The sequence below is a fragment of the Mirounga angustirostris genome, unplaced genomic scaffold (assembly GCF_029215605.1).
Source record: "Mirounga angustirostris isolate CCGP_5_RB_7025 unplaced genomic scaffold, mMirAng1.0.hap1 SCAF_9, whole genome shotgun sequence".
Lineage (NCBI taxonomy): Eukaryota > Metazoa > Chordata > Mammalia > Carnivora > Phocidae > Mirounga > Mirounga angustirostris.
Genome location: NW_026991717.1, coordinates 31777841 through 31790522, shown reverse-complemented (window position 1 = coordinate 31790522; position 12682 = coordinate 31777841). Strand labels below are relative to the sequence as shown.

At 43.3% G+C, this 12682-nt stretch overlaps 1 protein-coding gene across 1 annotated transcript in view; it reads right to left on the bottom strand.

Moving 5' to 3' along the window:
- Window positions 1–538: 538 nt before the first annotated feature.
- PTPN9 (protein tyrosine phosphatase non-receptor type 9) overlaps window positions 539–12682 on the bottom strand; it is a 78234-nt gene continuing 66090 nt past the window's right edge. Inside the window, exons 9-13 of the mRNA XM_045899661.3 lie at window positions 10370–10436; window positions 5862–5940; window positions 4704–4854; window positions 4078–4285; window positions 539–3265 (exon numbers count right to left, since the gene is read on the bottom strand). Coding sequence (XP_045755617.1) covers window positions 3051–3265; window positions 4078–4285; window positions 4704–4854; window positions 5862–5940; window positions 10370–10436 — 720 coding nt within the window. The 3' untranslated portion in view covers window positions 539–3050. The remainder of the gene's footprint in view (window positions 3266–4077; window positions 4286–4703; window positions 4855–5861; window positions 5941–10369; window positions 10437–12682) is intronic.

Here is a 12682-nt window from a genome sequence, read left to right as displayed (position 1 = left end):
CAGACTCATCCAGGGAAAGGGTTGGCTTAAACTTCTGTTCTACACTTCAGCTCTTGATTGAAGTAAGAAACTCAAAACATCTGTTGGCAGATCAGGAGATGGATTCTTAGAGGAAGTCTAGTATAAGAGTTAACAACAGGTGGGGGCGCCTGGGTGGCTCAGTTGGTTAAGCGCCTGCCTTCGGCTCAGGTCATGATCCTGGAGTCCCGGGATCGAGTCCCGCATCGGTCTCCCTGTTCGGCAGGGAGTCTGCTTCTCCCTCCGACCCTCCCCCCTCTCATGTGCTCTCTCTCTCTCTCTCTCTCTCTCTCTCTCTCTCTCTCAAATAAATAAATAAATAAATAAATCTTAAAAAAAAAAGTTAACAACAGGTGCTTTCAAGTCAGATGATCTGGGTTCTTGATTGGCTAATTAAATTTTCCTGTGCCTCAGGTTTTTTTTAATCAATACCTACCTCAAAAGATTGTTTTGAGGGTGGTGAATAATATCTAGAAAGCACTTTGAACAGTTTGTGGAACAGAATTAAGGACCCAGTAGATGTTAGCTATTACTTTTATTAAAAAACACCCCAATATTTGCACACTCTCCAGGCCAGAACTGCCCCAACTGGGCAGGCTGTCACTGGTCAACAGGGAGTAGCTACATGGCACGGGGCATGGTGCTACATGGACAAAGCTTCTGGTTCCATTCTAAGAGAGAGATGCAAATGAATGACTCGAGATCTTCCCACAAAAACCAGTGTACCCCTATGTATGGTGTTTCCTGGGAGAATGATCCCTTTGGTACTCTGCAGACCTCAGGACCCTACACCAGGAAGTCCTACCTGGGAGCCCCGGTCACCAACTCTGTCACCCTACATGCAGCATGGGCTCAGGATCAACTACCTGGAATCTAGAAACTGTTCATACTCTGAAAGGAGAGCTAAAAAATATTCCCTCTGGTTTCCAAGGACAAAACACTACCTTGATCTTTGAAAGAGAGCAACACAGTGAAGAGGCCAATGGCTTTGTGAGCAAACCAACCTGAGCTCCAGTTCTAGAGCAAATCACTATAATCTCCTGGACCTTACCTTCCTCATCTATATAGAAATAGAAGGGAGTGAGCATAATAACCTCACTGGATTATTGTTAGGTTTGAATGAGGTAATGGGGGAGGAAAGCAACCCAGCACAGAGATTGGCACCCAGCAAGCACTCGACTGGTGGTTCCCTTTGCCTGCCCACAGCTAGGGCTATGGCCTATGGATAAAGTAGATGGCTCTGAGAACTGAAAGTCTCAGATACCCAGGCCTTGGGTCCCACCCTGCCTCCCCATCCCTCCCAGACCAGCTCTTGGACCCCTTTCTCACCTTCCCAGCCCAGACTGCTACTAAATTGATGAAGCTAAAAAGGTTTGATCATGTCGGTATATTTATACGTAAATACAAAACTGTATCGCTATAAGATATTGAATATGAACATTTACAATTATTTTCTGAATCTGACTCAGTCCATTGATGTTAAATACAAAATGAAAAGATTGTAAAAATAAGAATATATACATTCAAAGAGCTTATTACAGTATAAAAGTATCGAGGTCTGATCAGCTGCCAACCTCATCTGGGATGGGAGGTTTATGGGTTCCTAGGATTTTCTTGCGAATGTGGAGTGCTGGGGACTCTTTGATTCCATCCCTGGCACATCAGGCTGGGCAGGCTGGGAGCAGACAGGGACAGGATGGGTGAATAGGGGGCAAACAGTGATTGCAGGCAACTGCCCTACCCAGCCAGGGGTTAAGCTTTTTATTGACACAGAGCCCACCCAGCCTGAGCTCCAGGGTCTGGCAGGCTGCTAGGAAGGAAGAGATGGACATTTAAGTGGACAGGGCCAAGTTGCATAAGGAAAGGAACTTTCTAGCGAAAGAAAAAGGGGCCCCAGTTCATTCTCCCAAAGAGGGATTCTCATAGTAGTTTCCTTTCTCTCTCACACCTGGGCTCCCTCTCTTTTCTTCTAAGACTTCGTACCAATTGTTCTTGGCTCTGACTGCTCATCTTTACTCCCAGACCCCAAGCCCCAAGGGACAGAGAGAGGAAAGAGGGTCTGGAATCACAGTGGAGGTCTATTCCCCAAATTGGCAAAGTAAACAGAGTAAAATCATTAGATAAGGGCAATTCATGCTAAGTTAAACCAGTGTCACCACAAATCAGAATTCTTGGCTCCAGTATTCTGGAAAGAGGTAAGTCCTTATGTAAGAATGAGGGCCTGTGGCAGGAGCATGAGGAGCGGATGTGTGTGTGTGTCCTCTTCCACCACTCTGCAGTCTGATAACAAGGGAAGTGATCCCCAGCCCCAGCTAGTCCAGGATAAACAGTTGGGTCCAAGAAGCAGAGTCCTGAACTGCAACACGGAGCCCCAGGAAAGTCTACAAAGGAGTATCTCTGTGTATATGTATTTATAGAATACGACCATATTATCACATACAATATATATTATATACACACGTACATATGGACCCATACATGTAAGTGTGCGCGCACATGCGCGCATGCACACACACACACACACAGAATGACAGAAAAGACTGGAATACACGCCCTAGGTATAAACGTGCTTGGCACTCGGGACGTTCTCTAGAGTATGTAACTTGGTCAAGCTCTCTGGGAAGGAAGGTGGATGCTCACCAAACCTCCCCATCAAATCCTAGCAAAGGGAAGGAATGGAAAAGAGACCTCGAGAAGGAGAATGGTATTGGGAAAGGGGGGAGGGAGTTTCCTTCCCCACTTACCTCGGGGCCCCTGGCAAAAACCGATAGCCACAATTTGGTTTTAATAAGGCACAGTTCGATAGCAGGTGCTAGGAATTAAGAACACATTGCTGCTGGCCCTTTCTAGTGGCAATTTCACCACATCTATCTAGCCAAAGGGAAAGGCTGCCTTGCGTGCACGAGTGCGCCAGGAGACATGAGGAAGAGGTTGGTCCATTGCTTCAGCATAACTGATGGCAACCTATAGGCTCAGCGGTGTCCAGGGTAGTTTAAGGAAGGCTGCCAGCATGTGGGAGGATCGTGGGACAGTTACTGACCCTCCATGGCCAGGAGATTGTGACTGGAGGGCACCATGCCCTCCCTCTCTGCGAACTCCAGGATTGCCTTGTAGCAAAAATAGTACTGCTCAGGGGTCTGGATGCTGAAGGCCCTCTGGGTCCTCATGCGGGACACCGTCTGGAACACATTAAGGGTGCCAAGCTCCTCCAGCTGTGCCAGGCAGATGTCCAGTGAGCAGAAGGTACCTGAAGGAAGGAAAGAAGTAGTCATACCTGGTCTATCTCTCCTCTGTCCCTCCCTCTACCAAATGACCCAGGCAGGTTGGATGAATGAATTCAAAGGCAAGGTGCCTTATGGTAGATGGCCAGGTGGCCTTAGGCCTGAAAGGATTCAAGGAGGAGGTCACTTTGGAGTGTTGGGAGTCCAGAGAAATGAGAAGGCCTCTTGTCTCCTAAGACAGTACTGGAGGTAACAGGAAGAGAAGGTGGGAAGGTGACATAGAAGAACTGCCTGTCTTAGACAAGACAGAATGACAGCATTCCCACACCTGGGCCCTAATTTTCAGAGACTCCACAATTCTTCCACAGAGACCTAACAGAAACTTATTCTTCCTGATTTTCTCCCAAAGGGAACTCTGAACTAAAAAGACCAGCAGTCCCTGCGATGCACATCCCTTAAGGTAAAAGCTGCTAACTAGCTCCAGAATGAGAGCACAGCTCAGGGTGGGGATCTCCTTAGGGAGGAGGATGAGAAGGAAGCAACAGCCCAGCTGAGCTCTCTGGGACATCCAGGTGACAGTGATGGGGTCAGAAGATAATCATGCTGATGGGATGTATAAAGCATCAACCCCCAAGGGCCCTGGCCCCTGAAGTGTATATTTTGGCCAGCGCAGCTGGCACTAGGGATACCAAAAGGACATTAAAGAGGAATTTTTCATGGCAATTTGCTACCAATGAATCAAACTCTCCCAAACTGTCAACTAAGAGCTTTGTTATTTCTCCCCCATCCTTATTGCCTCTGGATGCTCTGAGGGCTGCCGCACCATCAGGTGCATTACCTGTCCTGCCAATGCCCGCACTGCAGTGGACGACAATGGGTGGCTCAGGGCACTGCCCTTTGGAGCGCGCTCCCATACTGCTGACAGCCAGCCTCTGCTGGTTCCTGACCACTCTCAAGAAGTCGATGAGAGAAGCTGCCGAGGAAGGGACACCATAATCTGGCCAGCTCAGGAACTGAAAGTGGGTCACCTGGCGTTTCTGCCGCTCCTTGGATGAGAAAAGAAGCAAAAGTTAATGAGGTCATTTCTACTTGCCCCTGACTACATTTGGCTTTTCTAGATTCTCAATCCCCTGGTATCCTCACCAAGGTTCCTGCCTACCACCCTCAACTTTCTCCACAGTTGCTTCTCTACAAACCCAAAGGACAGGTTAAATGTCTGGAGAACATAGAATTCCCTACACAGGACCCAGATTTCTTGTAAGTTTTATTCCTAAGTAATACCACTGTTGCATTGAGACAATATGGCTATATTGGCTCTGAGATGAATATCCACATCCTGTTCCCAGAAAAATGAAAGTAACTTATAAGCTGCCTGGATTCCTGCCTATTCCATTTGGAGATTTTCTTTACAGTAAAAGTTCTCCCCCAGGATAAAAACAGTGAGAAAATAAAATCGGGATTTACCTCTATGTTGTGAATTTCTAGCGTTGTTTTCTTATAATGGTTCATGTTCTCCACGCCTAGATTGGTCACCGTGAGGAAGCCAAATCTGATCCGAGAGTCTCTTTCTAATGGCCAGTACTGGCCACACTTTCTCCTGCCACCTTCCTCAAATCTGAAGACAGCAGAGAGCAAGGTAAGCCTTCCATCCTTCCTCTCCATAGTAGTAAACTATGACCTGCTGTACCCCTAGCAGCAATGTCATCTCTTGCATTGCTTCTAACTTATACCTTTGTTTCTTGGCAGAAAAGGTGGGAAACCTTCATTCTAAACAGATGTAACAACAGCTAAAGTTTCTTCATGTACTCATTTAGCAGACATTTATTGGGTGCCTGTTACACCATTTGGCACCTATCCTGATACCTCTTGCTACTCCTCACATATCCAGGATAAACACTGGGTGGGCAAAAAAAGACAGCAGAGAAACTCTGGTGGGCCAGACTGAACTCTCTGCCCTATATCTCAGCCACTGTTCATTCTCTTCCCCAGTAAGGGCCCTCGGCTGAGAGGAGTGGGAAAGCCACACGTTTTTCTCCTCATCTGAAATAGGTTCTAATTATCATAATGATAATGATGATACTAATGAATTTGTAATTCCTCAAGTTTTGGCAGATATGTAGACCAAAATTTCAAAAGGACTTCTTTCATCCAGAGCTTCCTGCCTGACCAACTATGTTTCATCTCTCTTTTTGTAGTTCTCTTATAGGTGGAAATATGAATGAGCAGAAAAACTGTCAAAAGTGGTAAGGAAGGGGAGCTGGTAATTTAGAAGCCAAGAAGACAGCTGCCCTTTGGAAGTAGGGAGCAGATTAAAAGTGAATTGCACCACGTTTCCCACACTTCCTTTAGTGGATAAGGCCAGGACCTCAGAGTAGCCTGTAACTGGCACAGGGTCACCAGAGCCAAGGATTAAATCTTTGACAAGTTAGATCTATCAATCTCCACCATATCCTGGCTACGTTAATTCTGGGTCAACTAAGAAAAACCTAAAACATCTCAAACTCTTTGCCATGGCTTTCCTAATCCTCATTGTTCTATGAGCTAAACTCCCATCTTGAATCCCCCCATGCTTGGGAACAGGGTGGGGGCAGAGTGCAGAGGGAGGAAAGGGGAAGAACTCACCGGGTAGTCATGACAATCACCAGGACTTTTTGCTCCCATACCATGAGCCAGAAATCACGGTAAGTATTCTCCAAAGGGCCTGGAATGGAAGGATAAGACAAGGAACATTACCCTGGGAAGCCCTTCTTTCCTCCTCAGGCATTTCCGGTTTTGTCCCTAGCCAATAACTCCAAAGCATAGATGCTGGTTCCCTGCTCTTCTCACTGCATCCCTGCTATTCAGGGTGGTCCTTGAACCACCAGCTCTAGCATTGTATGAGAGAGTATTAGAAATGTGCAATCTGCATTTTAAGAAGATCCCAGGTGAAGTTGTAGGTAAGTTACCAGTTTGAGAAATACTGTTACGTACCTTCTCAAGAGCCTTACCATCAGGGCTTGAGCTGGCACATCCAGACAGTGTCAACTGTGTACACGTCTCTAGCTGTTTTCATCTCCCTAAAGCCTTATAATCATCAGTAGCCTACTAAACCACTCTCATTCCATGTCCCATCATGGGTCTCCTCAGACCCAACATCCTTGCCATTTAATCTCTTCCTTCAAAATTAGCCTTCTCTCTCTACTTTCCCATCTCTGCTCAAAAAAGTATTGGCATTCTTAAAAAGTTGGAGTCAACTCTGACTTATCCATTTCCTTTATCTTCCAGAAGCAATCATCAAGTCCTAGAAATTTTTTTGCCTTTGGATTGTTTTTGGTTTTTATCATGCCCTCCCGACCCAACTTCACTGCCACAAGGACCACATCATCTTTTGTCTGAGTTACTGTAATACCATTCTGGTTTATTTTTCTGAATAGGACTCCTTCCCTTCCAGTCTATTCTGGACACCTCTACCAGCTGAATCTTTCTAGAAACTTGCTTCATCACAGGGGCACCTGGGTGGCTCAGATGGTTAAGCATCGACTCTTGATTTTGGCTCAGGTCATGATCTCAGGGTTGTGAGATCAAGCCCTGTTGGGCTCCACACTCATTGGGCTCCACACTGAGTGTGGAGCCGCTTAAGAGTCTCTCTTTCCCTCTCCTTCTGCCCCTCCACTGCTCGCACTTTCTCGGTCTCTAAAAAAATAAATTAAATTAAATTAAATTAAATTAAATTAAATTAAATTAAAAAATAAAAACTTGCTTCATCACAATATAGACAGCTCTTGATGGCATAGCTGGATCAAAACAGCTTAACCATTTAATGTATGTGGTCTTACATCAGTCATTTTACTTTGTGAGAATGAATCATGTCTCAACAAACATGGTGCTGAGGGTAAGAGCCACACTGTCAAGTTCTCCTTTTAGAGTTAGAACCTTCACAGGGCTGGGCACTCAGGGGAAACTCTGAAGACACCTGTGGGCCACCAACTCCCTTTTAAGCAAGGAAGTAACAACTTGGGATAATTCCATGTATTTTCCCAGCCCTTTTTCCTCTGCTTTTAGGGAAGAAGGGCAGTATCAAGGGTTGATTTTGTCCTGGAAGTCTGCTGGTTTTACTACCGTTTTTGCTAAAGCCTTTTAGCAGCATTAATGTTTTATGATACTAGAATTCCCTCTTGGCAGAAGTGGACACTGCCAAAAGCATGTGAGGTCTTGGAAGCAAGCTAAATGTCTATCGAGAGAGTTGTTAAATTATGGCATATCCCCGATTTAAGTAGTCCATAAAGGTGATGTTGTAAGATCTGTTATTTTTGCTCTGGAAAGGTATTCACAAGATATCATCAAATGAACAAAGGAGTAACATATAGAAAGAACCCATCTTGTTAGATATTTTATATGTCTGTATCTATTTGTTTGCACAGAAAACAGTTTGGAAGGAAATGCTACAGAATGTTAACATTATCTCCGGGTCTTAGGGTTAGGAGTGAATTTCATTTCCATCTTCTAAATCTCCTACAATGCACTTACATTACCATAGTATGTATGTGAAGAAGATAGTAAGAACTCCCGTTCCCCATCTCTGACTCCAGCCTTGTCCACATCCTACGACCCTGTACCACAGCAGCAATCATATGCTTTATTTTCCACACTCAAATCACTGGCAAAAATGGTTTTCCCAATCAGAGCACCTGACCACCCAGGTACCACTTAGACTCAGGCTTCGCAAAGAGGGGTCATAATATCTTCCAAGGCATAAGAGAGATTTAGAAGGGAAAGCTGCACCTCCCAGATTACTCTTTAACAGTGAACTTTTCTGAAGAACTCAAGTCAGTGGTTTATGCTGACATGGGTGAAACAATCCTCTGACTTGGCTTGTGAGGACTTTTGAATCAAACAGACATACTTTCAAATCCTGGCTCTGCCACTTACTGTGTGATCCAACATCGCCTAACCTCTTTGGGCTTCAGTTTGTTCATGGGTTAATAAACCTTCCTTGCAGAGTTTCTGTAATAATTAGATGAAGATTATATACCTGATATATAATAGATATTCTCAATAGATAACAGATATTAGTAGAAATAGTATTATTAGTAAGAATCAAAATACTGAATATAGCCAAGAAAGTTAGCCAGGCAAATCAAATCAGCCTTCTCCACATCACAGGACCCCCATCTTCCAGTCCTAAGAGAGTACTGATGCTGTCTAAAGGTGATCTGTGCTTGACTCAAAATATCTCTCTCATTCTCTTAGGGGAGTTTCTTCTGGATAGGGCCTTCAAAGCCACCCTAAAGAATCAAATTCCCGCAACTCTGAGTAGTAGCTTTGCCTTCTAAACCTGGAGAAGGAAGCATTCTGGGGTACCCTCGAGTCAATCCTTACCCTCCATAAGCCCAATCTGCCAACGCCATCCTTCCCAACAAAGCCCCTACTCTCAGGCAGATCATGTCATATTGTATATGCCAAAAATTTTTCCTGATAATTCTCATTTCTTCTTAGGGTCTTAAAAGGACTCTTCTAGGAGGGAGTGGTCCCTCCTAGGAGAAAAATATAAACCTGTGACCATCAGACCAATTAACAATATATCAAGAATCCATTTTTTTCTCCCTCACTTTATTTTGAAAAATTTGAAACCAACGAAAAGTTGAAAGACTACTACTACATACTCATAAATTCTTTAGCTCGAAAGCTATCATTTTTAGCTATTATTTCAACATTTATTTCTATCTATAAATACACACACTTTTTATTTTGTAACTATTTAAAAGTTAGTTCCAGAAATTATGACATTTCGGGGCTCCTGGGTGGCTCAGTTGGTTAAGTGTCTGCCTTCAGCTCAGGTGATGATCTCAGGGTCCTGGGATGGAGCCCCACATCGGGCTCTCAGCTCAGCGGGGAGCCTACTTCCCCCCGCCCCTCTCTGCCTAGCCCACCTCTATGCCTACTTGTGATCTCTGTCAAATAAATAAATAAATAAAATCTTAAAAAAAAAAAAGAAAGAAATTATGACACCTATTCCTAAATACTTGGGCACATATTTAGAAGAACAAGGACTTTATCCTATAGAACGATACCATTATCACACTGAAACAATTAAACACTGATACAATAATATTATCTAATATACAGTCCCCAATTATCCCAAGTTTGTCATTAACAGTTTTCTTCTCTAAACTGAAGTTCCAATAATGGGCACATGCCTTTGGTTACCATGTCTCTTTAGTCTCCTTTAATCTACAATAGTTCCCTGCTTTTGTTTTTCTTGGCATTAACTTTGAAGAGTCTAAGCCAGTTTTCTAATAGTATGTCCCACCATCTGGATTTGTCTGGTTTACTTTTCATGATTAGATTCAGACTTAAAAACTGGCAACAAACAATAAAGGTTATGTTATATAGTTCTCACTATATCACAACAGAGGCATGATATCTGTCTATTATTGGTGATACTAAGTTTGATCACTTGCTAAAGAGGTATTTGCCAGATCTCTTGCTGGCCATGCTCTGCAATGGTCAAAGGGCCTAAAGCCCATAAGGTGGCCTCTTATGTCCTCCTGTGTTCTGATCTCTCCCCACCCTTTTTGAAGGCAACTTGGTATTCTCCTTGAGATGGCCGAGGCCAGATTAGGAGGACTACTGGAGCCCACAGGAGCATTCGTAGAAACTCTTATCTGAAATCTTCACTGTCAGACCTAGTATAGACTATCCATATCAGAAGACTGCTGGGTACTCTCTGATGGTATAGGAACCAGCAAAAGTCTCTTAGGACAGCAACACCCTTTCATAGACTGGACTCAATCTCTGAGAAGCTCCACTGCCACTTCTGGCCTCCTACTGGACATAAAGAGCATCTCACTGGCCAATGAGTTCTGATGTCCCATTCCCCTGGGTTGGCAATGCATAGTCCAAAAACTTGTAGTAGTGTTGTATGTTCAAATCTCCAGTTTATCTCTACACAGCAAGTTTCCACGCATATCTGGTACAGAAACTCTATACCTCTCCTTTGCCTTCTCAATAACACCCAAGCTTTATGAAACACCAGGATTTAGTGGCCACAACATCACCTCAAGTTACCTTCAAAAACTATGCAATCATTTGGTGCAAGAGATCATAGGTAGATGACATAAAACCAACTTGTAAGGAGCACCCTAACTTACCTTGTGTACCAATGTAAGCATTCTTCTGCTTGTAGCCATCCATGAAACTGGCATTGATGTAATCTGTCTAATGATAAAAAGGAAATATCATTGCAGCTGTGTGGAATACACCATTTGGGTGGGAAAATTATGTACTAGGTAAATAAAACCCAAGGTGTAGATATTCTTTTCCTGTCAGACAGACAGTGAGGAGCAAAAGCATCAGTTCAAAACTTTGTTTCTACAAATGTTACTGGAACAACTGGATATCCACATGCAGGAAAAAAAAAATCAAGCCGGCATGTTCTTCATACTAAACACAAAAACTGACTCAAAATGGATCACAGACCTAATGTTAAGAATTAAAATTATAAAACTCCTAGAAGAAAATGTAGGATTAAATCTTTGTGACCTTGGGTTAGGTAAAGCCTTTTTAGATATGACACCAAAAGTACAAGCAGTAAAAGAAAAAACAGGTTCGTTGAACTACATTAAAATTAAAAACTTCTGTGCTTCAAAGGACACCATCAAGAAAGTAAAACCATCTACAGAATGCACATATTTGATAAGGGACTTGTATCTAGAATATATAAAGAACTCTCACAATTCAACAGTAAAAAGACAACCCAATTTCAAAATGGGCAAAGGGGGTCCCCTGGGTGGCTCTGTCATTTACTCGTCTGACTCTTGATCTCAGCTCAGGTCATGATCTCAGGGTCATGAGTTCAAGCCATACATTGAGCTCCATGCTGGGCATGGAGCCTACTTAAAAAAAAAACAACAAAAAAAAAAACCCAAAAAATAAAATGGGCAAAGGATCAGAATAGATATTTCTCCAAAGAAGATATACAAATGGCCAATAAACTCATGAAAACATGCTCAACGTCATTAGCCACCAGGGAATGCAAATTAAAACCATAATGAGGGGCGCCTGGGTCGAGCATCCGACTCTTGTTCTTGGCTCAGGTCTTGCTCTCACTGTCGTGAGTTCGAGCCCCATGTTGAGCTCTGCTCTGGTCATGGAGCCTACTTAAAAAAAAAAAGTGAAAAGTCAAAACCATGATGAGATACAACTTCATACCCATTAGGATAGCTACAGGTACAAGATGGATAATAACAAATGTTGGCAAAGATGTGAAAAAACTGGAACCCTCATATACCCCTAGTGGGAATGTAAAATGGTGCACTCATGTTGGAAAACAGTCTGGCAGTTCTTCAAAAGGTTAAACACAAAGTTACCATATGACCCAGCAATTCCACTCCGGAGGGAAATGAAAACATATGTCCATAGAAAAACTTACACACAAATATTCATAACAGCATTTTTTATAATAGCCAAAAATGGATACAACTCAAATGGTATTCACCTGATGAATGGGTAAATAAAGGTGGCATATCCATACAATGGAATATTATTTAGCAATAAAATGGAGTGAAGTACTGACACATGCTACAACATGGATGAACCTTGCAAACATGCTAATGTAAGAAGCCAGACACAAAAGCTATATATTGTATGATTCCATTTATATGAAATGTCCAAAATAGGCAAATCCATAGAGACAGAAAGTACACAGACTGGGAGAAAATGGGGTGTGACTGCCAAGTCTATGGAGTTTCTTTTCAGGTGATAAAAATGTTCTAAAGTTCATTGTAGTGGTGGTTGCCCAACTCTGTGAATATATTAAAAAACACTGAATTAGGGGCACCTGGGTGGCTCAGTCAGCTAAGCGTCCAACTCTTGCTTTCAGCTCAGGTCATGATCTCATAGGTCAAGAGATGAACCCCATTTTGGGCTCCATGCTCGGGAAGGAATCTGTGGGAGAGTCTCTCCCTCTGCCCCTCCTCCCACTTGCAAGCGCCTGTGCTCTCTCTCAAAATCAATCAATCTTTTAAAAAAAGGACAAAAACCAGACCACTGAATTATATGCTTTATTTTTTTAAGATTTTATTTATTTATTAGAGAGAGAGAGAGAGAAAATGTGCGTGTGAATGGGGGGAAAGGCAGAGGGAGAGGAGAGACAGAATCTCAAGCAGAACCACCTCCTCCCCCCCACCAAGTGCAAACCCAGATATGGGGCTCAATCCAAGGACGCTGAGATCATGACCTGAGCTGAAATCAAGAGTCAGACACTCAACCAACTAAGCCACCCAAGGCACCCCTATACACTTTAAATGGATAAATTGTATGATATGTGAATTACATCTCAATAAAGCTGTTATTTACCAAAAAAGGAGCCCATTAAGACTTGCAGCACTGGTTCAAAACCAAATGGGAGGCAAGCCAAGCACCCTGAGCAGGAACATCCTGTCCATGCTTCCACACACAAAAGG